Genomic DNA, 26995 nt, shown 5'->3' on the forward strand with positions numbered 1-26995 from the left:
TTATGTTTAACCAAGAACCTCATTTTACCCCAAAGGGCTGGCCCAGAATCAAACAAAAAGGGGCAGAGCTTTAGTCTTTAGCAGGTGGTCTTAATCTCAGGGCCATGGGTCCAAAACCCATGTTGGGCAAAAAGATTCCTGCATTGCAGGGGGTTGGACTAGATGATCCTCATGGTCCCTTCCAACTCTACAATTCTATTCTGAGGGTCAGCAAGTGTTCACTATTTAATGGACATCTTAAGGAAACCTAAGAGCTACAGGAAGACTTTGAGAAGTTGTGGCAGTATCTTAAACTGTGGCATGAAGAAGAAATGGAAGTGTACAATATATAAATATAAAAGTATGGGCTGGGAACTAGATCATGGTTGCTCCATCCCCTTGATCCCTTGACTTGCTGTTTATGAACCATGTTTCTTCTCTGCTAATGTCTAGAAGAAGACAACATGTGATGTTGATGCTCTTGAGTTTCTTTGCTGCATGAGCAGCAGCCAATTAAGCAGATCCAGAGGTGAGGCAAAGCAGGAGCCAAACGTCTCCTGTAATACCCCTAGATTACTGGCTCTCAATCCTGCCAACCTAGCAGTTTGAAAGCACATCAAAGTGCAAGTAGATAAATAGGTACCGCTCCGGTGGGAAGGTAAACGGTGTTTCCGTGCGCTGCTCTGGTTCGCCAGAAGCGGCTTAGTCATGCTGGCCACATGACTTGGAAGCTGTACGCCAGCCCCCTCAGCCAATAAAGCAAGATGAGCGCCGCAACCCCAGAGTCGGCCACGACTGGACCTAATGGTCAGGGGTCCCTTTACCTTCACCTATTGGCTCTCAAACTTTTTTTCTCTTGCCCACACTTTCAGATTTTTTTATGCATATAAGGAATACATTTGGAAACGCAACTATGATTGTCCTCAGTATCACTTGATGTTCTTGCTCTCATTTTGAAAAATACCTATCCATATTCTGCCAAAAAATAAAACAATTATACTTTGCTACGCTACACTGAAATGTTTACGTGTTTCCTTGGTTGTCCTTGAATCTTCCTGCCCACACCTGACATCCTCTTCTGCTGCACCAGTGTGGCAGGTCACACACCCTTTGAGAACCACTGGTCTAGATTGACTGAAGCGATCCAAGGCCTAATGTTGCAGAAGCATTTACAAGGCAATACGTGGTGTTAGATAACTTGTTGGAATTGGTGTTAAATGAATCTTCAGCACTGCGAGGCATATTCCCAAAGATCTGTTCAGGTTGCATGATAAAACCTGAATAAACAGGAATCTCTCTTAACATCTTTCAGAGTCGCAATAATATGAATTAGCTTAGCCTGGCTGGTAGGACAAGAAAATCCCCAATCCACCATATTATCCTGTGTCTGAACACAACGCTCTTAACTAGAAGGGGGGAAATGATATAATGAAGTATATACATTCTAGCCAGCAGAGGGCAGTATTACACACTGAGAAAGATCAACTGAGAAAGATCAACAGTGAAGTAATCTGTCAACACTTTTAATAAGGAATAGGCTTTCAGTGTATGCCTTATAAAAGGGTAAAAGGCATGTTGACAAGTCAGTACATTTGCTGAAGATGCGTACTTCAAATTTACTGACAACTCTTCACTGTCAGAAGCAAAACTGCATGCATCCCTTCTGCAGTTTGTGGAAGGGCAAAGAGGCAATTAGCAACCGATATTCGTGAAACAAAGGTTTGGAGAGCGATGAGCATAAGAGAAGAGGGTCATTTGCAACAGCATTAAAGAAGCGATGACACACTGATGATTAGATGCATTGCAAAAAGACCTGCAAAACTGAAGAGGGTGGTCTATTGATGGATATGAGCATAGATGGCCAAAATAAACCTTCATTTTCAGAGACAGTACATCCAGAGTCCCTAAAAAAAATGCCAAATGTAGGAGACAAGCAACAGAGAAAGGCATTCAACAGACAGTGCTGGCCTGGGATGAGTTCAGCCATAAACTAGCAGTGAGTATTTGGGGCAAATTTCCTTCCCCTCCCCTCCCACACCTTAGCCTCAATTCTAGATCTGTAAAATGGGCACTTTTTCAGAACTGTTGTAAACATCTGTTCTAAGATTGTAAAGAACTTTGCACACTTAATAGGAGAAATGACTCCTTCTCATAGGATGTTGCAGAGTTAAGAGAGAGGGAGTTTACTGGTGAAGCAAGACTCAGCTTGCCATTCTTGAGGATGAAGCAGCAATAAATGTATTCCACCACAAGGTATGACTGAAGCAGGGAAACACCAACTGTGGGACAAAGCTCTGACAAGATGGTACAGCTTCTTCTCTCACACCCTGGCCTCAGGCTGCATCTCATCTCATTGTACTTTTTTTTGGGGGGGGGTGAAGAGAATGGAGAGCTTGCTTTGTCTCATGTTGGGATCACCATTACAAATGAACCTTTGTGCAACCTAATGGAAAGAGGTATACACGCTTTTAAGCATCTATCCTGCAGGAGCACAGCAGTTATTTCTAATTATTGTTCAGCCCATGCTGGGGGGGGGGGGAGCAAGAAGATGTCACTGTAAAAACAATTTAATAAAATAGCTTTCCTTTCACCTCCCAAAACTATGCATTCCCAGAATACTGCCCTGCTCCCACTCCCACTAATACAACATTGCTGGAATACCGATTTAGACCGAAAAAACTACCATGATTCTTTGAGAACTTACTTCCAAATGCTGGTGTCAGGCTATCTCCTACTAACACCCCACTCTTCACATTTTTCTCTGTCAAGTTCCCCAGTGTACAATTTATATTTCTCTTTGAAACCTGCCTCTATTTGCAAAGCAGACTTAATGCCGTTTTGCTTCAGCGACATGGTTACATCATTGTGCCTCCAGATCAAAGCTTCGTAGACAAATCAAGGATTAATATTTATTTTGCCAAATTAATTAGTGCATATGACAAGGCTGTCGTGATTCAAAAACAGTACAGTGAAAAACAAAGGACTACAGTAAACTGGACCCAATGGTGGCCGCCAGAGAACAGCTCTGCATGGAAGAAAATGAAAATCTGCACCAATTACAATGCATTTGCTGCAACGGCATTTGAGAATCTTGAGCAAAATTTGGAAGCTTTTGGCCAAATATTTTGCAAAGATCATGAATGGACAGCAAAGACTTGCCAACCTCAGCCTCAACAAGCAGGAGGCAGCATCCTTCTAAGCATGGCAGAGCAAAGTTAGATACCATCTGCTACATACTGAGAACCTCACCAAAAGCTCCTGAGAGTTTAGGAGAGCTGCCTTGTTGCTTTTAAGGTTTCCTCTTAAATTATGCACATTAGAGTCAACTCTTTTAAAAGGATAGCTCAGATTCCCAAGTGATGCCATTTTGTGCTAGAAGCTGCCATAGCGGTGTTAACTACAGCAGTGTGCGTATCACTGGGTGCAATTATCAAGAAGCTCTAGTTAGATATTTGCTTAGGACAGGGGTAGGCAACCTAAGGCCCAGGGGCCGGATGCGGCCCAATCACCTTCTAAATTGGCCTGCGGATGGTCCAGGGCCGGATGCGGCCCAATCGCCTTCTAAATCGGCCTGCGGATGGTCCAGGAATCAGCACGTTTTTACATGAATAGAATGTGTCCTTTTATTTAAAATGCATCTCTGGGTTATTTGTGTGGCCTGCCTGGTGTTTTTACATGAGTAGAATGTGTGCTTTTATTTAAAATGCATCTCTGAGTTATTTGTGGGGCATAGGAATTTGTTCATTTTTTTCTCCAAAATATAGTCCAGCCCACCACATGGTCTGAGGGACAGTGGACTGGCCCATGGCTGAAAAAGGTTGCTGACCCCTGGTAGGAACACATTGAATTAATGAAGCCAAGAGGCTTGGGTAACTGGAAAACCATTACTTTCTTATTGCATTTTGTGCTAACCCATGTCCTACAAAGACCACCCTCCCTCTGAATTTAGCATTCAGTATTCCTTTTAGTAGACTAAATGCCCAATGGGGAGCTGCTTTGGGGGGGGCTGCAATCTTCTATTGATTTGGCAGTACACAGTACGCTGAAAATCCTGAAGCATTTTCCAACACAGGGAACCTTCAGAGTTCAAAATACTGCCAGTTCCATAGCTCATACAAATGCTTCTGAATATTAAAATTTCTTTCCAGCAAGTGTTTGAAATTCCAGAAAAACCCACAACGCTTGCAGCACTTCCAAATAAGGCAAAGTTATAATAAAAATTAACTTGCTTTTTCAAAAACACGAATGCTTTGCTATACCCCATCATGTATTTTTTTAAACAAGAACTTACGCTGATATATGTTCTACTAAAAAAAAAAAAAAAAACTTGAAATATCCCAGGGTCTGATATTATGTGAAAAGTCACTTTTTAAAAAATTCCTCGCCAAACAATGCTTGGTAGACATGAGACTGAAATCATCTAGGAACCATTTAAGGAATGTCAAAGCAGCTGTGAAATCACTAGCATGTGGCATTTTGCAAGTCTGGAAGAGATTTATTTGTTTTTTTAGCTCACCCCTGCATATGTTTACTCAGAAGTAAACCCCAGAAAGTTCAATGGGACTCAGAGCAGCACATATAGCCCTTCCTCCAGTTTTATCATCACAAAGACACTAGTAGGTAAAGCTGAGACCTAGGCAACTACAGCAGATTTGAAACCAGATTTGAAACCAATTCCAGCCTACACTCTATCCTCTACCACCCTGGCTCTCAGTGTTCTTGCAGCTCCTGCTGAACCATTTAAGGACACTGTCACATTCTAGATAATCACAGCAGCTTTGGAGATGATGCCACCTTCCTCTGTTATCTATAGATCTGCAAAAAACCCAGGTCGTCTCTGACTGGACAATATAAGCTTGTGATCATATGAAGACAGATCAGAATGAGAAGAACAACTTGAGAGAAATGAGTGTGTGAAACAGAAAATGGAAATGGTGGAGGGTAGTAAATTAGAGGAAATAAAGTTCCGCGCTATGGAGATATGGCTGGTGTTTCATGGGCGATTCCTTCCTGGTTTCTGAAATCTCAGGTGATCTCACTCTATGACTTTCAGTCTACATTTGTGACAGTTCACTGTGTTCTGACAGCCTTGAGCAATTCAGAGAAGACAAACAGGGAAATTCCCATTCTTCCGGGATGTTTCTCTGCTTTCAGTTGTATAAATTTACTAAGAGCTCTTCCAAGAATGAATTTTCAGCTGCAGGTCTGGTGTAAAACATTACACAAGACCGTAATGCAGAACACCCAACGTCTCACCTTCAGAAAGCAAGGCCCTTCCGATAGTTTCCGCAGCACCCTGTTACAGCCTCCTATTTTTGGAAGATTTGATCTGGCAGGCCTAAGCCACAGACAAACTATTCTGAAACCAAGCTCACTCTTATGGTCGAAGAATGCCTAGCCGTTTGCCAAACAAAAGCTCTGCCGAACCAATGAAGGCATGGCAGCCTGATATGTGACGTGCCAAAGGTCGCCGCCAGAGCATGACAAGTTTCATTTCAGTATGTTCCTCTGAGCTCAGTTCTTTTCGTACCCTGAACCGATTGCAGCAGCACAAACAAAACAAGCATGCTTCTGGTAATTCTAGAAGATAATGCATTCTTGGGCCCCTGCCCTAACATCAGGGACGGGCTGAGATGGATATGAAGCAGTCACTGTACTCTTACACTGAGGCAAGCGCTCTAGTCCCCACCTCACCTCACCTCTGCACCTGCACCACACCCTGAATATAGCACACAGCTATGAAAGGCCTAAAGGTAAAGGGACCCCTGACCATTAGGTCCAGTCGTGGCTGACTCTGGGGTTGTGGCGCTCATCTCGCTTTATTGGCCGAGGGAGCCGGCGTACAGCTTCCGGGTCATGTGGCCAGCATGACTAAGCCGCTTCTGGTGAACCAGAGCAGCGCACGGAAATGCCGTTTACCTTCCCGCCTATTTATCTACTTGCACTTTGACATGCTTTCGAACTGCTAGGTGGGCAGGAGCTGGGACCGAGCAACGGGAGCTCACCCCGTCGCGGGAATTCAAACCACCGACCTTCTGATAGCAAGTCCCAGGCTCTGTGGGTTTACCCACAGCGCCACCCACGTCCTACTAGTCAAATTAAGGTCCATGCATGCAGTGCCAGCGTTCATTTCCCAGGTGCCAGATTAGCAATGGACACCTTCAACCCTCTGGCCTCTCCAGCTGTCTTAAGCAGGTAAGCAGAAGTGCTTCATCACTGCATTCATATCCCACCTATTCCTCCAAGGAGTACATGGTTCACGCTCCTCCGCAGTTAATCCCTACAACGACCCTGTGAGGTAGGTCAAGAGGCTGGGACTGGCCCAAGGTCACCCAGCGAGCTTCGTGCCCGAGTGGGGATTTGAACCCTGATCTCCCAGGTCCTAGTCCGGCATTCTAACCGCTACACCACGCTGGCTCCCTACAGTACTTCTGCTATGGGGCAGCTATATAAATTAAGTATAAATATGGGGAAAGCAAAAAGTCACTTAGGGAAGGATCTGAAATATTCTCCTTGAAGCTTGAATTTATTTTATTCTGGGTTGTTTTATTTCATGTTTTAATGCGTTGTAAAGAGCTTTGAAATTGATTATTTAAAATATATAGCAGTACAGAAATGAAACAAATTATATTATTATTATTATTATTATTATTATTATTATTATTATTATTTCCTCCACTGAAGGAAAAATGGTGCCTAGACAGTATGTTGTGGCGACCATAACCTAGGTTTTAAGGTGCCATTTGGCAATTAGCTTATGTATCCGAGTTTCTAACACTGCACAGTGACAGGCATGGATGTATGTATGATATGGTTAATCAGCATCCTATCCCATTACAGTGGTACCTCAGGTTACATATGCTTCAGGTTACATATGCTTCAGGTTACAGACTCTGCTAACCCAGAAATAGTGCTTCAGGTTAAGAACTTTGCTTCAGGATGAGAACAGAAATCGTGCTCCGGCAGCGCGGCGGCAGCAGGAGGCCCCATTAGCTAAAGTGGTGCTTCAGGTTAAGAACAGTTTCAGGTTAAGTACGGACCTCCGGAATGAATTAAGTACCGTATTTTTTGCACCATAACACTCACTTTTTTCCTCCTAGAAAGTAAGGGGAAATGTCTGTGCATGTTATGGAGCGAATGCTTGCGGGTGGTGGGGATGTGCTGCAGTCGTGAGCAGAGGATCCATGGTTCCCCTTCCTTCCCTCCTCTGTGGTTACAAAGCATGGATCCACATGGATCCTCAGGATTTTTGCATTGGGCTACTCCAAACTCACTGTCAGATCACATGTCTGTGGCCACAGCATGAACCACAAAAATCATATATCCCCTATTTCGTTTAGAATATTTTTTTTCTTGTTTTCCTCCTCTAAAAACTATGTGCTTGTTATGGTCTGGTGTGTGTTATAGAGCGAAAAATACGGTACTTAACCTGAGGTACCACTGTATACTAGAACCAAGACTCTTCCTTGCAGCTGTGCAAGTAGCCCACTAACTCCAGGATGGTTGTGCACAGTTTTCTCCCTACTCAGGTGGTAGAATATGCACCCCTGACAACTGTTCCCCATAAATCCTTACAGAAAGCTTATCCCAGGTCTGCACTCCATTAACTCTCCTCACGCAGGACAGGAACAAACCATCAGTCGCAGGACAAGGCAGCGAGTATCTAATAAAAAGGAAGCCACAGTCAAACAGCGGCTGCCCAGCATCACTGCCAAGCAATCCTTCCCCAAGAGTATTATTGTTCATTATTAATGCATATATCCCTTTAGGTCGAAAAAGCCTTCTGAGTGGTTTACAAGATTAAAAGCCAATTTCACCAACATTAAACTATAAACCTCCATAATTAAAGCACGCAATAAAACAACCCCATTAAAACAACACAGCAATTAAAACAGGTCAAGAGATCAAGGGAATGCGTGTAATCAGGTGTGTCTTTAGAAGCCAGCGGAACGCCGATACAAATGGGGCCTCCCTTATTTCAGCAGAGAGGTTATCAGCGAATGAGTCACAATGGTTAAGGTATCTGTGTCCTGAAGGGCACAGTCGTTGATCCACCAGCCAAAGATACAGATAGGGTATCCAGTGGACACGTAGCCCAAGACTAGTGGCTTGCAAAAGTAGCAGGCAGCCATCTAAGCCAGCCTTTCTCAACCTGTGGGTCCCCAGATGTTGTTGAACTACAACTCCCATCACCCCTAGCTAGCAAGGCCAGAGCTCAGGGGTGATGGGAGTTGTAGTCCAACAACATCTGGGGACCCATAGGTTGAGAACCGCTGCTGAGCAGTACAGTATAAAGCTGTTAGTAAAACTAATCCAGTGTCCTTTCCCAAAATTGTAATGCACTGTCACAGCTAAATATATTGACAGGAAAGCCTTCCATTCAATCTCACCAAACCCACAGTCTCCCTTAAGTTAGCCTTAAGCAAGCCACAGTTCTCTGACCCTCTGATCCCCCATCTACAACATGGTAACAAGGTTATTGTACAGAAGATGCATTTGAAGTGCTCTGAACACTGGAATGCACAGTATAAATACCGGCTGCTATCGACAGAACGCAGGTCTTGCTTTCTGATAACTGCAGCCTTTTATTTGAATGCCTGTCTTAAGCTCAATAATTTACGTTGCAGTGGTATCTTTTGACGGGTATTTGGCACTCAAAGAATTGCTCATTGCCATGATGGGATGTCCCAACCCGTTTATGTTTACTCAGCAGACTGCAAAGTTTGCTGATCCGGGCTTTAGAATTCTGTGAAACCTCATACAAGCCCCATAAGTACTCAGGACAGATGCCAAAGGCACAAGTCCTATTATAGCACAGCCAACAGGTCTGGTGTAATGGAAGTTTTAGAATCTTTTAGAAGAAAGCTTGGTTGCTTAAGAAATGCAGCCAAGCCACAGACCTCTCATTCCAAGGATGAAATGGGAGGAATAGATAGGTGGGCACTGAATGAAGCCTCCTCAGCACTGAAGAAGTAAAATCCGGGAGAGACACCCATTTCATACCAACCATCCCTTTGTAACTTCTCAGTGGCTGGAAGGTCTGATAAAACAAGAAATGCCCACAACCAGCAAGTGTAACAAGCTAAATATGCAGCTATGGATTGAATGTCCATCAGAAGGTCTCACACCTTACACACAAGTAGTCTCACACAGGTAGTGCACCACACACAAGAGGCATGACACTCCCTGGTCTCCACAGAAGGCAGCCCTTTGCTTTTTAGCGGTTTGCTTCAAGATGTTTCATGTTGTCTATTTGATGTGCATCTTTCTCTTTCCATGTATGGAAATCATGCGGTAACCTGAAGACCTGACAACTTAAAGGATATTCTTTCCCACATGTATCTACCGGTACATTAAGAGCTTCATCAGATACCCTTCTCCTGGTGCTCTACTGAAATTAGGTAGGGGGCAACAGGAAAGAGCACCTTCTCAGCTTCAGTACTGTTTATGGAATGTTTACTCAGGAAAAGCTCACCTGGTGCAATTCTTAGGCTTCTTTCAACAGCAATGCCCTTTAAATGTTCCCAACCTTTTAAAAGTGGCTAGTTAGCTGCTGTGGATATTGTGCCTTTATCCCATTTCTTCTAGGAAAAAGGACTTTTTCATATAGCACACAGTTAAACTAGGGAACTCACTTCCACAAGAAGCGGTGATGGCATCAACCTAAAGATCTTTTAAAAAGTATTAGAATTCATGGAGAGAGCTATTGATGGCTACTAGTCATTATGGCTATTCTCTGCCTCTACAGTTGGGATGTAGCAATGCTTCTGCATACCAGCCGCTGGAAACCACAGGAGAGTGCTTTTGCGCTTGAATCCTGCTTGCTGGTTTCCTACAGGCAACGGGCTGGCCACTGTGAGAACAGGATGCTGGACTAGATGGGCCATTGGCCTCATCCAGCACATTCGTATGATGTTCTATTTTTATTGCAACTGTTTTTTATTGTCTCAACAGTTGGAACATATTTAAATGTCTGTAATGCTACCTTGGGAGTTTTGTTCCCTGGTGCAGGATAGAAAATCGTTTAAGTAAGAAAGAATGTTCTATTGTCAAACTAAGAAACGACTGATAAGTTAACATTCTTCCTAAACTTGCACATATGTTTACTATAAAATCTGAATGACAGTTTTTCCTTGCTTCAAGAATAAAGAGAGAGATTATAAGCAGCTGGGGGAAAGTAGCTTTGTGCTATTATGCTAGCATGTTTTTAAATGTTTGGGACTGCTTAAGACCTTGAGTTAAGATTATGCAAAAGTAGTAAATTGCAAAATTATTTGCCCTTCGTAGTTTAAAGGCTACTTTCCTCAAGGAGAATTAGTGAGGCATCTGCTGCAACCCATTAGTATATAGAAGATATGCAAACTTTCTGGTTGCACAAGCATCTTCTTCGGGTAAACTGTGGAAACACAGTCACTCCTGCATTGCTTGGTAATGTCAGAAATTAATGGTCACATAGGAAAAAACTTGCTCTGCAGCTTCTTCCCACATTAGCTTTGCAATTCTCAGAAACTGGAGCAATGCTGGAAAGAACTGCGGCATAAAAAGGAGCCGCAAATGGCTGAAGGAGCAAAGTTTAGTGTAGCCTTAAAATCCCACCTGTTTTCATGAAGCAGAACAGAATTCAGGTTCTGCAGAAACAAATGAATTTTTTTTTAAAGTAGTATCAATCAAATACAACGCAGCAAACGCCTATCTTGGGAAATCTTGTACCAAGTCACACCTACACATTCTGGCAAGCAAGTAAGGCTTTCCCGGCAGTATTCTCAAGCAAACCAGTTACTATCCTTGTAGGCAAGTGTTGCCGTGTTTTAAAAAGTCCCAAAGACCATTGCACACACTGGACACCATGCAAAGAGGAAGTTACCGGTACTTGGCTCCGGTGGAAATAAAAGCATTAATAATCCAAGGAAGCACAAAACTAAAGGAAAACCCAAAACAAATCTAAGAATGGTTTTGTTCTCAAGGGGAATAAGCAGACCCTAAGTAAGTTTCAGCTAAGAAAACAAAGCACTGGAAGGGGGCTTAAAGACAGCGTGCTAATTCGCGGCGTTCTCCTAAAACCTGTCAATACTAACAGAGGCGTTTTCTAGCCTGAAGCCAGACTGCTGGTGAATCCAACTGAAGATGCTGACTAGGGGTCCACACATTTTGCCTTGTCTAGAAATGTATTAATGCCAGAAGCCTTGCGATTGCCTTGCACAGCAGTTCCAAAAGTCAGTACAGTACGAGATCAGGAACAACGGTCTGCTCCCCTCGTCCGATTCCTGCTGAAAGAAGGGCAAGCCCCAACCCTTATGCTGAGTTAGCTATAGAGAGGCGTGTGGCAAATATCCCTGCCTTGCTTCTGAAGGTTGAGCGCCTCCAAAGTGCAGCATAGCTACTGGGACAAGGTTCCAAACTGGAGAGGGGTCTGAATCTCACGCTTCTCATATTGCACAGTTGTGAAGATAACAACACCCTGCTCCCCGCTCCAGCTCTAACTGTGGGAGGAAGGCTGGAGCTTGTGATGAGGGTCAGAAAACTTGAAACTTAGGAAACGTTTTTCAGGGAAGGACATACAAAGGAGCTACAATACTCCCCCCCCAAAAAAAAATCCTATAAGAGAAAAACAGTTCTAGGAAAAGATACCGTGCATCAAGGGCTTGAAAAAGAGCTCTTGGCTGTTTATCAAAGATCTCTGCTTCCACCAGAGGAGTAAGCAAGCCAATACTTTACCTCTGACTGAGCAGCCTTTATTTAGTCCATCAGCTTGCAAACAGGCTTCTTGGAAATGCTTCTTAACAGTACTAGTAATGTTCATTTTTCAAATTCTACTACCTGAACGATTATCTTGATTGCCTTCACTGTCAGGGTTACTGCTCTGAAGAGACAGGCATTCAAGCTTTAAACAAAAGTGCTTGTCACAGGTTTTCACCCAACACACAAGCAAGCTAGTACCTGGGAAGCATATTCCCAAGGCAATAATCTGACTGCTTTGCCACTTTCCCAAACCACTGGACACAGAAGGAGATACACATAATGTTCTAAATTTTCACCCTTTGGCACCGAGGAGGTTACTCTTCAGGGAGCTATCATAATCAGAGAAAAACAAAAGTTCTTCACAGTGAATGTGCAGTTCTTTTTTGATATGGCAGAAAGTGTACAGACTGTGGGTGTCATCTGGTCTAGAAAAAAACTATTTTAACATAACCCAGACACCAGCTGACAAGCCACCAAGTCTTAGCTTGCACCATCTGCCCTAGATCACTCACTCTGGCCAGGTAAGCATCTTTAAACTGTCTGCAAGTTCATGAAAAGCAGCAGTAAGCTTCAACACATTTTCTTATATATTGTTGCACAACTTGCAGAATAGCTATCGAACTATTTATCTTGAGAGACTGGGAGCACTATTAAGCTGCCCTGCTCCAGGTCACATGGTTGTTGCTGCAATATTGCTTGTATATTGCAACAGACACACACGGAATGTGTACATTAAAATTATATATATATACTTTTCTGTCTGAAAGTCTAGAGCTAAGGCCAGAGCTATAAAATGCAGTGTGCATGGCCAAGAGCCAATTTGGAACAGTGGTTAGAATATACGACCAGTGTCAAGGAGACCAGATTCAAATTATGAAGCTCACTGGGTGACCTTGGGCCAGCCACTGTCTCTCAGCCTAATCTACCTTGCAGAGTTGTTGGGAGGGGGAGAACCATGCACATCACCTTGCCCTTCTTGGAGGAAAATGTAATAGTATATATAATAATATTATGCCAATGCCTATCAGAATGGCTTGGGTCCTTTGTTTGCCCAGTCTTGTCCTGGCAACCATTTGTTGGTTTTGCCAAACAAAACAAAGACAAGTCCTGCCTACGCACAGTCATACCTTGGAAGTCAAATGGAATCAGTTCCGGAAGTCCGTTTGACATCCAAAACGTCCGGAAACCAAAGCGCAGTTTCTGATTGGCTTCAGGAAGCTCCTGCAGCCAATTGGAAGCCATGGAAGCCCCGTCTTATGTTCGGGTTCCAAAGAACGTTCACAAACCGGCATTTGCGGCATTTGGAAGCCAAAACACCCGAGTACCAAGGCGTTCTAGATCCATGGTATGACTGCATTGCTAAATGCCTCACATTTCAGAGCCAGTGAGATGGGTGGCTCCTCTATCCTTTCTCACTTCTCTTGCTTGAGCCCTTACTGCCATGCCACCTGATGCATCCCCTTCTTTCCTCTCATATTAAAGCCAGGTCTTTGGTTGGATGGAACAAAAGCAATGGCAATACAGTCTCCCTACCCTGGCTAGGGTTAGTCCTAAATTTCAGCTGGGCGGGGAAAACTGTCTCCTGCCCTTTCCCCACACTAATTTCCACTGTGTCCTTATGCACTGTGTGACAGCTAGAATATCGAGACGCACACATGGGAAGAAGCCTGTCAACAAGACGTTATAAATATTGAGATATATGGATTATAGAATTGTTGAATTGTAGAGTTGGAAGGGACTCAAAGTGTCATCCAGCCCAACCTGCTACAATGGTCTGACTCGGTATAATAAAGTTTCCCATCTTCCTAAAGATACTGTGTTCATACAGGCAAACCTTAAAAAATGATAACATACCTTTGAAACAATCACATCAATAGGAGTCAGGATTTTGAACACTAGTAACTTTTAGAATACTAAAACAGTCTCACCCATTTTCAACCATAATCAGAATAAGCAAATGCATTTGCACAGATTTCTGGCTAAAATTAGAAGGCGTTGAGTACAAAGAGCGCTCTTTGAATGAGAAAGTGGGGAGCAATGAAAACATGCACATTAGATGAAATGCAAATAGTAAAGGCATCCTATAAAAGACTTGTTCATTCCTGATATATAGAAATACACAAAATACACAGTAGCTGCTACTGATTTGCCATTCTGTTCTCAATGCAGAAGGTTCAACCCAAGTTTTGTCACTACTTAGCATTCAAGGAATTGTTCCTGTATGTTTCAACAGGCTGTCATGTTCGACATTTGTTAATTCATATGACATCTGCAGTGATCCGTTAATTAGGCTGTGCCACCCATAATTCCGGAAACTGCTCTCCCTTTCCCAGGGCACATGCCTGTCTGGGTCTCTCACTCTCAAGACAGCCACACCAAGGAAGGAAGAAGTGCATGTGTGACTCCTTGCCCCAGGCGGCGCCCTAGATTGTCCCAGGGGGTGTCTGTTTAGCACCTACTGACCTACATTGTTCGAATAATATGCTATTATTTTGAAGTGTCTTATCCTGGCCAGCTGCCATGAACAGGCCCAAACAGCAATTTAGGAATTTTTTAACACCACACCCAACAGTGAACTTTGATCTCCATCCAAAGTTTAATTACGTGACAGTCTAGTACTTTTTACCTTAGGTACACACATCAGAAATCTAAGTCACTGGAGTGCTTTTGAGAGACTCCCACAACAGAAGATAGGCTGCTTGGGAAGGCATTATTTGTGTATCCAACTGCAGGAATTTATGGGAGAAAACAGAGTTACCATGGATCTAATCTTATGTAAACGTTCTGGGACGACGCACATAATGAAAACACAACTGAATGCCCTTTTAAGTACCAAGTGGAATTATGATTTGAGAGGCACATTAGGGCCTTTATTTTTGTTTAAGGAGGTGACTTAGATGAGGAAACCCTATGACCGTGGATTCTGACCTTTGTCAACAGCTTTTGAAACCTGCGCTTTATAAAAAATACTCCAAATAAACTTCCCAAACATTTGAATGGTTTGCTCAGTACTTTTTACAAATTTGTGACTAATGGTTGCATCTCATACAGCAACGTAATGGTCCAGTCAGTACTAGAATGGGCAATTTCTTCCTTTTTTAAGCACTGCCTAGGAACATTTTCTAATCTATATTTGTTTTCTCTGGTACATTTAGAATTATTGGGCTGCAGCCTAAGGCCAAATAAACTTAAAATTTGATTTAACTTCTGTGGCTATCAGCTCTTGCCTAAGTTCAGCTCAAACTCTCTGGTGGCTTGATGTTTATAGTGGCTAACTAACTGGGTTATGCTTTTTTTGCTTTTAACAAATGTCCCTTATATCCCTTAGAAATGCAAATGGTTAAGCGGTATATCAGTGCCTTAAATAAACAAATAAACCAGTCAACGCCAAAAGTATGAGATGGAGCACATTCAAGTGTGTGCTGTAATGCATATGCCCCTTGAGTGCCTTGGTGTATTTTTGCCTCTAGCCTACTGGGCTGGGGAGTCAGTGGTGAGGTAGCATGAAAGTAACAGATGTCAGTGCAGATGTGACTGTATGTCACAGGCAGTATCATGCACATATAGACGTCTTATCTAACAGCCACTGGCAGCCTGATCCTCCTGCAATTCCCTTATTTTTTACCTGATCTTTCAAGAGAGCTACTGTATTGAATACACATTAGCAGGGCTGGGAAAGATCTTTATCGAACATAGTGGGAAGCCAGTGAGAGTAAACAATGCCAAGCTAAGTGAATCAATGATCTGGCTCAATATAAGGCAGTTCCAGGCATCAATATGGCCCGTGTGAGCAACCCAATGCACAGCCTTAGTATTAAAAGCTTCTTCAAAAACCTGAGTACAAACAAATTCGGAATTCTACAGCCAGCAAAATAGAAGGACGTTTAAAAATGCAGTCTGCCCTGGACAACCTCAAAGCATATGCTGAATAGAGATTGTGACTCAAATTCTTTTTCAACTGACCTTAATCCTAAGCATGTAACTTAAAAAGTAACCTAAATATTCTGCTAGTGCAACTCAATGACAAGAAACGTACATGAAGATGCTACCAAGCAACTCATTATGAAGAGTGAAGGAAGAAGAGAAGTTTCGTAGGGTCGACTGTCCGTCATTTGACATGTGAAATCTCATTACAAGCAAGCTCAACTCTGAGGCTCGGAAAAGCATTTTGTATAAAGAGCAAAGTAATTGTTATAGGGAAGCCAGATGGCAATGGTGTTCCGCCGAGCATCGTAAGTAAAAAGACTAATGCAGCCCTTGCGTTATAAAGAATGACAGTGACCATCATAAAGAAGGATTTGAAACAGAGTTACTCCGGGTGGAGGACAGAAACCAAACCGCAGTCTCACATGCCACAGTACTACAGAAAATGAAATTAGTTTCGAATGCAGCTTATGATACATCATGGGAATCAGAACTGGGAGCAGAGAGATACCCAAACCCTGCTTGTATGGAGGACATTAGACTGAAGGTTTGGCAAAGTATCCACCAATAAGAACTGAGAATTAAGGCAAAGGCCTCATTGTCCTATATCACATCACAATGCGGGCACAGGTTGTAAACTATATGCAATCACTAAGATACCCAACTGCAGCCTCATTTATCAATTTTCAACATATAACATTTTAAAAAAACACTTTTGTAGATGAAGAAACTGAGGTTAAGTGACTAATCTAGTAACAACAGCTAAGCAAGAGCTAAGCAGATTTTATGTTTGAGCATTTGGGTCTAATGTGAACCTACACATATGGTTAATGAAGACTCCAAAACATACTGGGACACAACACTATACAAGACATCAGACAAATGCCATTTGCATACAAACCAATATGTTCAGCCAGGCAGATGGGCAACAGAGAAAGCCCAGACATGAGAATGACATGTATAAGTCAATGTTTAAATCTTTCAAAATTAAATCAGACATCTCAAAACACTCACATAAATCATACCTTTACAAAACACAACATTTTAAAGGGGACAGTTTAGCAATACCTTGTTGGAAAACAATCCCAAGGTACAAATGACAGCGTTCAATCTAGTAACTAGACAGAAGACAGGTTAATACAATGTATTTAATAATAAACTTCACAATTTAGAAAATTTGGCATTAGCATGTCTCAGTATTGAATGCTTCAGCAACTGGGTCAAGTTTCAAACAAGGGGGGGAATGTGTTTCATGTGCTAATGCAGGAAAAGATTGCAGACCTTGTCACCTACACACAAATACAGCATGCATTTAGTGGCCCTTAGAAACAACTTTCCAGACTTACCAAGCTTTGAAAATAAAGGATGCCAAAGTTCTACAGAAAGTTATGATACAGCTACTTACCCACAGGATTTAAACATAGTACACATAGTAGGCTTGATTCAGACTTAGCTGCACATACACCCCACTGAAATTAACAGCACAAATAAAGTCATGCCTTTGTTCCATTGATTTCAAAGTGCAACAAAGTCTGGATCCAATAGACAAATTTCTCTTTCTCTGACCGCAGCTGTAAAATGTAGCCCATCAGCTATTCTCAAGACTAGATGATCAGCTACACCAGGCAGTCGCAGCTAGAAAAACCCACAAGTGACCAAGTCAAAACTATCATTCCGTAATATAAAAGTGTGCCAATGGAGCAGAATCTGTAGTCAGGAAGTGCCATAGGTCAGTGGTAAAAAGCACATTGCTTGCATGCGGAATGTCCATGTTCTGCCACTCAGTGCGGACAACACTGGGGAAGAGGGACCAACACCCAACGTGTTAAAACAAGTAGGGTGGTAGGGATTAAGTATAAATCCATAACCTGCCCATTTGTTATCACTGTTGAATATTTCACCTCTAATTTCTTTTCCCATCCTACTCAATCACCCCCTCTAATAACAATCTCAGCTGATGAGTGCTGACAGGGGTTTTTTTTTAGCCAAAACGTGAGTGCACTGAGAAACAAAACAGAGCTATCAGTGGGTTTATAGGGACCCCAAAACTTGCAGTAATTGAAAAAATATTTTTTGTGAGGAAAATCCATGAGGACGCAGCATGTTCAGCAGTCACAGAATGCTGAGTGCTTGTTAGGATAGGGGAGAACAAAGCCAGGGTGGCGGTAGAATGGAATATCTAGGAAGAGAACATGGCTGGTTGGAATACTTGTGAATACTCCACACTGGAGCAGTTTGCTTTAAGTCTCATTTCTTCTTTCTAATTGAGAACTCAGGTGGTTGAACGCTTTATCATTTAGGAAGAGAAACAGAGCCATACATAGACAGGGGAGTGGTTTTTACAGGAAACTTTCTAGGTGTGCAGAAATATACATACTTGGAAATGGAAGGGTTTTTCTTTGACAAGAACCTGTCACCTTACACAATGCTAGTGGCAGGTCAGTATATTGAGGGGGGCTCTAAATAAACTGTTAGGCAGACTGTGGAAGTCTACAAATTAAATATATGGTCAAAAGTAATTGGAACAAAGATTTCATGTCATTGAAAAAAGAAAAACAAAGTAGGGCGAGCGGAAATGGACTTGTCAAGCCCCTGACATTTTACACTGCATATTCCAGAAAAGGGGGAATGGCACTGGTTTGGGGAGTTGCATAAGCAAAAACAATTACACAACTCAGAATAGGAAAATGGTACTGTATTGTACTCAATATGTATGGCTGGAAAACTAATTACATCAATGAAGGTACAGAAACAAAAAAACCAAATAATATAAATCAGAAGATGGCACAACTGTAGACAAAGATCCACTCCGACTGCTCAGCCTTTCAAAAAAGCACAAGAACCGCCAACTCTTCGGGAGTTGATCACTCATATAATGGACAATTGATAAAACAATCTCAATTGAAAAATATGAAGCAGTCAAAACACTTCTTTGTCTACTAGTGTGCAGTCTTCTAATTGATTTTTTTTGTATCTTCAACGATGTAGTTTACATTAGATAAATAGATAGATGATTGATAGATAGATAGATAGATAGATACATAGACAGACAGACAGACCATGTTTATACTCTGGGTCTTGCAATTGTTCTTGCTTCGGCTTCTAAGGACCTTCATTTTTATTGTTCTTTATCTTGGGGAGGTGCATGCCATGAAGCAAACCCCCAGGAAAGTAAATGAGCACCTTTTACCCTTTCCAGACTGGAAACAGGTAAACTGAATTTTTTGTGGATGCATGGAGTGACTAACAGGTTTCTGTTGGGCTAAAAACAATACACCCAACCCCCAGGCAAGGTCTGGATTTATTCTCACAAATGCTAAGCAGTAAGAACCACATTTCGCCAGATCAAATTTAACACCTTGTACATACAGACAACACAAAGTGTAGCTTGGCTTGCAATACCAGAAAGGTTAGCAGCTAAGAGTTAGATTTGACATCCAAATGACTAGCTGCTGCTAAATATGATGCAGCGCATTTGGAAGAGACAGAACTGCCAGGCAATTTGGTATACAGGGGCTGTGTGCATTCTATGATCAGATTGCGCAAGTACAAAAATCATCTAGCACAGAATTCACCATCCTGAAAATCTCAGCTCTTGATAAGCTACAAAGTATGAGCGGCATGTCTGTCAGTGATGCAAATTACATGTTTTCTCATAATTCCCATGGGATTATGCCCTCACTTGAAGGTTGGTGGTGAAGGTTTTGCAGATCATGCGTATGTTTGGTGCCTGGTGAAATCTCATGAGATTTCAAGTGATACAGGAGAGGGCTTCAAAATAAGCTAATATGTAAATTTAAATTGCAAGGCAGGATGCAGGATGTTGACAATTCTTGGAACACAGTTCTAATTTTCAACCACAGTATATACACAGCCCCATGTTTGCCTGCATAGAACCATTCCAGCAAAAGCACCCATGTGGCAAGTTAAGCACATTGTGTTTTGAAATACGAAATAATGTACAGTATTCTACTTATTTTATCACCATAATATAGTTGTTGATGGGCTAGCCTTCTAACTCTTGTCAAGTTTTGCTCAACAATACTGTTTGTTTTTAAGTTAATAATAAGCTACAACTAGCACTGTCAATAGTTCTTAAACTGTGAATGTTGAGAAAGTACCAGGGGCTGATTCTTCAATGAAAATAACCTATTAATGCTCTCCTTTAGCAATTTGGATGGAATTTATGAGGAGTGAAATGGAAAATGCACAAGGCAGCTAGTTTTTGTTTCAGTTAAAGGCTTCTGTTTATAGCAAGTGTGATTAGCCTTTCCTAACTCAGTATCATTCACCCTCATCATTCTAGACTGATGTTTCCCAAAGAGAACAGAAATAAGAAATGAAATATAGATCATAATGGGTTACTGATTAATGAATTCTGTGTTAAAAATACATTTGACCTTTTCTCATTCCTTTGTCCCACATGCCCTAGAATGGCACTTGGCCAGGGGCACTGTGGAGGATGCGAAATGGTGGTCAGTCTGTCAACATGGCCATTGCTGCTGCTAAAAAAGTGACGGGGGGGGGGGGACTCAGGGAAAAAGAAACTATGCTACAGCCACTGCTAGTGGTGAGCTCCACATCCACAAGGAAGTGCTAGAGAATTTCTTCTCCCAATGAAGGAGTTTGGTGAAATGGTCCCCTCCCCTCTTTAATCACAGAAGGACAGTCAATTTGGAGGACACGGCCCAAGATATATGAACATATGCCAACCATTGAGAGGTTTACATTAGGAAGGACCTTAAAAGGGTATGATTGTAGAGTTGGAAGGGACCCCAAGAGTCATCTAGTCCAATTCCCTGCAATGCAGGAATGATGCTTTCCGTAATTTGTAGGCAGGATATCCAAAGCTAGACTTATGGTTAGTTTTAGAAATGGATACAAAGTGCACTTGCACGTCCTAAATTAATAGGTACTGACTTTCTGCTGAAGTTATATAGCACTGTGGCTAACCTACAGTCCTCCAGATGTTATTGGACTACAACTCCCATCAGTCCCAGCCACCAGGAACAACAATGGGATGGGAACTGTAGTCCAACAAGTTCCAGAAGGCTACAGGTTAGCCACCAGTAGGAAACAACTTCATTACAACTAATGATGATCTCAAGGTTTTAGAGCAAAGCTGCCCTGATAAAGGTTTACCTTCCTCTTTTTCTCCCACGCTTCCAGTGTGATCTTCTGTCTCGTAGCTTAATTTAAATAGGTTTCACTGGAGCCTAGCTTATACCGAATAAGGGACTCGCCCATGTTCTTATCCAACTGAATGTCAGTCTAAAAAATTACAACACTTAAACTGAAAAACAAATACATGTTTCCTATTTTGCTTTTTGCAGCCATCTACTGTTTCAGGAAAAAACAAAAAGCATTGCTCACTGAAAAATAATGGTTAGAACTACATTTATGTCAGTTCACAAAAAATGAATTTAGGGGGTAATATCAATCTCTGATGTCCTGCTTGAACAATGAGCTTCGTGCAAATGGAACTTAACTCTTGCTCTGCCCACACATTCTCAAAATCTGCTTCAAAAGGTTCGGGGAACTCTCTGGCGCAGATGGGGGGGTGGGTTTGCAGGCAGAGGGGGAAAATACAATTGTTTCATATCCGCTGGTGGGACATTTACCTAATCCAGAGAAATAACACTTGTCTAGTTGAGAATGTTGTGGTTAATTGTTTAGTGGCACCCAATTCTTATATGGGGAAACGTTTGCAAGGAAGAAAGTCTGAAGTAAGCAGGTACTGAAAAGCAGAGTATAGTTATTATCCAAGTTACACAGGCGCACAAAAAAAGCTACAAATGTTACCCATGAAAGAATGCACCACAAACATCAGCATTTATTCATTTTTTAACGTTTTAGCAAAAATGACAAAGTACCCAAGCTCACTAGTTTTAACTTTTGTTAGCCTAGGCTTAAACATTACACATTTAGATGTCAAAACTGACTAAATTGCCAGCATTCATGCACAACTAGAAAACATCCTTAATTCGTTTAAACCAAAAATGCACCACCTGTAACATATTAACATTATTTCACTACTAAATATTGAAAGCTTGAAACTAAATCTGCCTCAGAAATGTTAAACTTCACAGTAGATTTAAACTACTAGTTGGCTCACATATCAAACAAACAAACAAAAAAATCAAAAAAAGCAGGATTCATGCTAATGTTAGTGTACAATTTTGCCCTAGCGCTAATGCAGGGTAATTGTCCACCTAGAATCAGGTTTAATAAAAAGCAAAGTGCATACAGAAATTTACAACAATTTTAAGGACAAAAAATGGTCCTATTCATGTGGTCCCAGCAAATAAACGCAAAAGTCTGACAGTATCATGAGCTCCGATGAGCCGTTTATAAATACTTTAGATTACGTACAGTATAATGAAAAGAGTTCGTTTGAAATCTTCAAAAAAATGTTCCTGTTAATCCTCAAAGGGTGCTCGTTATAGCTTAACATTTCTGTTAAATGCGTGCGTTGAATTACTTGTTATCCAAGCGTAGCAGCTGCTCCTTACCATTTACTGTTAAAGACTTTAACTGGCCATCTTCTTCAACTTCTACTCTCTCTTGTCCATTCTCAACAATTCTGCAGGATAAAAATCCATTTAATAGTCTTTTCTGAAGTGTGTTTTTTAAAAAAATAACAACCAGTTGGCACCATTTTAGCACAATTCCAATTTCAGCCAGATCCGACATCACAATTTCACATATTTATCACATCTCTAATCCACTAGGACTGGACCTTTGGCACCTCAATCACAGCTAATTCAAACACCACTAACACCACACTCAAAACTTGGGAAAATGAGAGGCAGCAACCTGAAAACAGAGAACCTAAGCTTATTGGGAACTGAGTGTGTCACTAATGTAAACACAGTATATACACACTTTGAAGTTACGTAATTCTGCCTAGTGAAAGCATTTGTTTCCTTCCTTGGGCAAGTAATAAAGAGAGAAGCAATATATTTCTATAATTCTATGTCTTTAAAATTCTATTAAGACTACAGAAAACCAGTTACATAACTAACCTACTGAGAAATGTGAATTTAGATCACTGTACCTCTTTGTAGTAATTTTTCTGCCATTAACTATTTTAGTTGAAGTCGATACAGATTTGAAGTTGCCCATCCCGGTGCCACCAAACGATGTGGAGGAGAATGAAGTAAGGCCCCCATGTCCCAGAGAACCAAACGAAGTAAAACCTGGTAAGGGAATCAAAGTGTCAGAATGCACTTGAACCAAGGCAAAAAAAGGGGTACATCTCCCCCCCCAAAGGACCAACAGTTTTTCACTCCTGCTTTTTCCACAGATTAATAAACTCAGTAAAATTCAGAACTGATTTGTCAGGCCACTATGTGTAACCACGTCTATTAACTTCATATACCAGTTTATATCCTGATTCTAGCAATTTTAAACAACCGCCAATCTCTTAAATTTAGCTGTAGTTTTTCCTTACCTTTCGATGCTCCAACTCAAAATGAAGTTTGGGTCCTTGATATGATATTATAATATAATGATACTAAGAAATTTCATTAACAGTAAACCACATGATGTATTGCTTGTGAAAGTTAAAATTATGTGATTCACTGGTTTAAACCTATGCTGCAAGCCTTTTGAAGAGCTGAAGACAGCATAATGACACATTTCCTAAAAGCTAGCTGGAATCCAAACTGTAATTTTATTTTTATGATGTAAACCACCCTGTGCTCTTCAGAGGAAGGGTGGTATATTATTAGTATTAGTATTAGTATTACTAATAATAGTTTACCCGATGTCACATGGAAAATCACTTTTGAAACTGATGAACTTTCCAGAAAACAAACTGCAGGCAAGTTCAAATTCAAGCCTTTATGTGCATCTAAAATAGCTCTGGATTCAGCACTGTTTTCTTTCAGTTGTAGCTCAGGTGAAGGGAATCTGTGGTGCTCCAGAGGTTGCTATACTACAACTCCCACCAGCCTTGGGCAAGCACAGCCAATTTTCAGGGATGATGACTCCCAAATTTTCATGTCTAACTAGTGGATCATCGAACAATCCTACCATTTGCAGTTTAAACTTCGCTCTAATTGGGAAATTGTCTACATTCGCTGATTAAACTGAATTTAATTCACCTTACCCGTATCAAATGAAGAGAAACCACTCCCAAATGCAGGAAATCCACCAAAAGCGGAGAAAAAGGATCCACCACCTCTGTTCCTATTTCCACGTGGCCCTCGCCTATTGCCAAAGAAGTCATCAAAAGGATCTTCTGCAAATAAAAATAAAGTTTTAAAAATCATATACCGGTAAGCTTCAGTACTAAACACTCTAAAGTACAAAATTAGTGATTTTTTAAGTATTAAAGACAACCAAGCCAGTGCTTGCTGTCTACTTGCAATATCACACACTTTCCGTCTTTAACAAACATTAGTTCTCCAACTGGCAGATACATGGAGCGGTCTCTGCTTTTCAGTGCAACCTTATGCATGTATAGGTAAAGGTAAAGGTACCCCTGCCCGTACGGGCCAGTCGTGTCCGACTCTAGGGTTGTGCGCCCATCTCACTTAAGAGGCCGGGGGCCAGCGCTGTCCGAAGACACTTCCGGGTCACGTGGCCAGCGTGACAAAGCTGCTCTGGCGAGCCAGCAGCAGCGCAGCACACGGAAACGCCGTTTACCTTCCCACTATAAAGTGGTACCTATTTATCTACTTGCACTTAAGGGTGCTTTCGAACTGCTAGGTGGGCAGGAGCTGGGACCGAAAGACGGGAGCTCACCCCGCCGCGGGGATTCGAACCGCCGACCATGCGATCGGCAAGTCCTAGGCACTGAGGTTTTACCCACAGTGCCACCCGCGTCCCATGCTATGCATGTATACATAGAAGTAAATCTCATTGTGTTCATGAAAGTCTGCACAGGCTTACAGCCTTTGTGATCTTTTTCTCCCTATCGGAAGGGATGCAGCTGATTTTGTGGAAAGGTTCAATGTCACTGCAGGTAGTTCATTTTTAATTCATCATTGCCATTTAGTGAAATACATTATATATTCAAAATCCTAAAAGTATAACTACTAAACTCTGTTAAAGGAGATGAATCTGGTTTTCTAGATTCACTTTAACAAAATATCTTTAAAGCCTTCACAAAGACTACAGATCATAAAAGAGTATTAGAAAACCCACAATGGATGTGCTTGAAGAAACCAAGCAAGAAAATTTCTGGCAATGTGAAGTTAAAGTAGTTGGCATTTTGAAAGCTCAATGGTGATTTTATATGTTGCATTATCTCTTTTAAAATTGAGGGCTAGTCTTTCCTCTCTGAAACCAGATCTATTGTAGAAGCCATGTCTTCCCGAAATAAACTTAAATGGTCCATTACATCTGATTGTGAGTGTATATGAATTCCTTGAGTACTACCTGAATGCTAAAGTTACACTCCAAACACTTTACCATAGTCGGTACAAGTAAGTTGTATCAATATGCATGAAGTGTTTGAAGATGCATTAAGCAGACATATGAACATACTAGGAATAACGAACAGGAATTGATTATATACTGCTGTAACTTCTTCATTAAAAAACAAAAACCATTTTAGTGACACATGCACCCATTTTGATAGGGGAAGTATCTTCATGAAACTTTTGTAAAGTAGTGTTTTGAAGTTTATGTGTATGCTATGCTAAGTGGCATTATTTATTTCATTTATATATCGCTTTTCTGCCAAAGCATCCAATGAATCTTACCATTTTAAAATAAAACAAAGAAATTGTGTAAATTATATGCTTGTAGGTGCTTTGAGGTGTTTTCTACAATCAAGTGGTATATAAATGTTGTTATGCAATAAATAAATAATTTGTAAAAAGTGAGTTTTCAGTCCTTGCAGATTTTTGAGAGGAACATTTTATAAAATATGAACAAGGCCAAAGGGGGAAAAAACAGGTTAAGCAATGGAATTCAACAACTACATGAAGATGAATGGCTGAACATGGAAGGCTGGATCCAGACTACCTTAGCTGAATCAGAGTCCCACTGAAATTATGAAACATTAGGCAATGAGTTCAACGGGACTAGCATGCAATCAGCAATCTAGATCCTAACCAGAATGCATAGCATTTACATATGCAAAACACCCAGGAACCTTTTGGCAGAGGAAAAAGTTCGTGTGCCAAGTCAAAAGTACCCTGTGGCACAGGAGAAACTCGTTGCTTCCACATGTATTATGTCACTCCAGTTAAAATGCAGTTTTCCGGTATCAGAAGCATCTCTTATTTTCCCAGCTTCAAAACTTATCTAAATCAAAGAGTGCCAGATAACAAGTTCCAAGCTGGATGTGAGAGGGGGGGGGCGGAATTTAACACCAAAAGATCTCACTAAAAAAGGCCTGTCTTCTGTTCTGGGGATCGTGGAACAATGGAGGGTGGGCGGAGGCCAAATTTTACTTTACCACCGCTGAGGAAAGGATCCAGCGATCGACTGCGATCTCCCAAAACCTCCCAGGGATCTACCAGTAGATCACGATCGACCTGTTGGACATCCCTGCATATATTATTGCCTGTTCACACATTATAAACGTAATGTATCTTACAAGAATACTTGTTTGAGCTCATATAAAGTGTAGTCAATGTTTGCAGGTATCATGAACATTCACCAGTCAGGGAGCCTAATGTGGCTGCAGCTGTGAAAACGTGACAAAAACCCCAGCTTTGCTGACAGCCTACAAAATAGGCCTTAGGGAGGCATTCCTGAAATTTGCAACTTGAAACATACTTACTAGGATTTAATTTATATACCCAGATTCAGATACATAATCTCATAGGCATCCAATTATTTGGGCTTGAAGTGACATCATTTTACAGCATGGGGAACATGTGCTCCATCCCCTTCAGAAGTAAGGGGAGCAAGATGGATAAAAACTTGGGACCATTATGCTTTTGGGGTGATATACGTTCAATACCATCTGTCTGTCATGGGTGTATATTAAATTTTTGTTCAAGGGAGTTTTCTTTGGTAGCTCTTTCTCTTCAACCTAATTTGACAACGGCAACAAAGCAAAAAACCCTCTCTGATAGGTCTCTCATTCCCCTACTTCCAAAATCATACATCAGTTCAAAAGAGGAGGAAGAACAGCTTGTTCATGAGTGAAAACCAGCCATACAAAATATGGAACATATCTAGAATTAGTTGTCAAATTAAGTGAATTTGTTTTTAATTACTCCTGTTATTACTGCCTCCCATGGGAGTAAAATCCATATACCGGTAACTATCTGCTGTGTGAAGAAGTACTTTCTTTCACTTGTCCTCAGTCTTTGAACTTCCTTGGATGTCCATGCTTTCTAGTGTGGTGAGGGAGAAAAAAATTCCCCTATTCACTTTCTCCATGCCA

General features: G+C 41.4%; 1 protein-coding gene across 2 annotated transcripts in view; it reads right to left on the minus strand.

Annotated features, from left to right (window-relative positions):
• Positions 1-26995, minus strand: part of DNAJB6 (DnaJ heat shock protein family (Hsp40) member B6) — a 62571-nt gene that overhangs the window by 12090 nt on the left and 23486 nt on the right. Inside the window, exons 6-8 of one of the 2 annotated variants that reach the window (XM_083580000.1) lie at positions 23756-23887; positions 22700-22841; positions 22155-22225 (exon numbers count right to left, since the gene is read on the minus strand). In XM_083580000.1, the coding sequence (XP_083436126.1) occupies positions 22155-22225; positions 22700-22841; positions 23756-23887 (345 nt within the window). Of the gene's footprint in view, positions 1-21455; positions 22226-22699; positions 22842-23755; positions 23888-26995 lie in introns of those variants that run through there. The other variant, XM_083580001.1, reaches the window with a different exon arrangement.

Source organism: Podarcis filfolensis (genome assembly GCF_964270895.1).
Source record: "Podarcis filfolensis genome assembly, chromosome: 12".
Taxonomy (NCBI): domain Eukaryota; kingdom Metazoa; phylum Chordata; class Lepidosauria; order Squamata; family Lacertidae; genus Podarcis; species Podarcis filfolensis.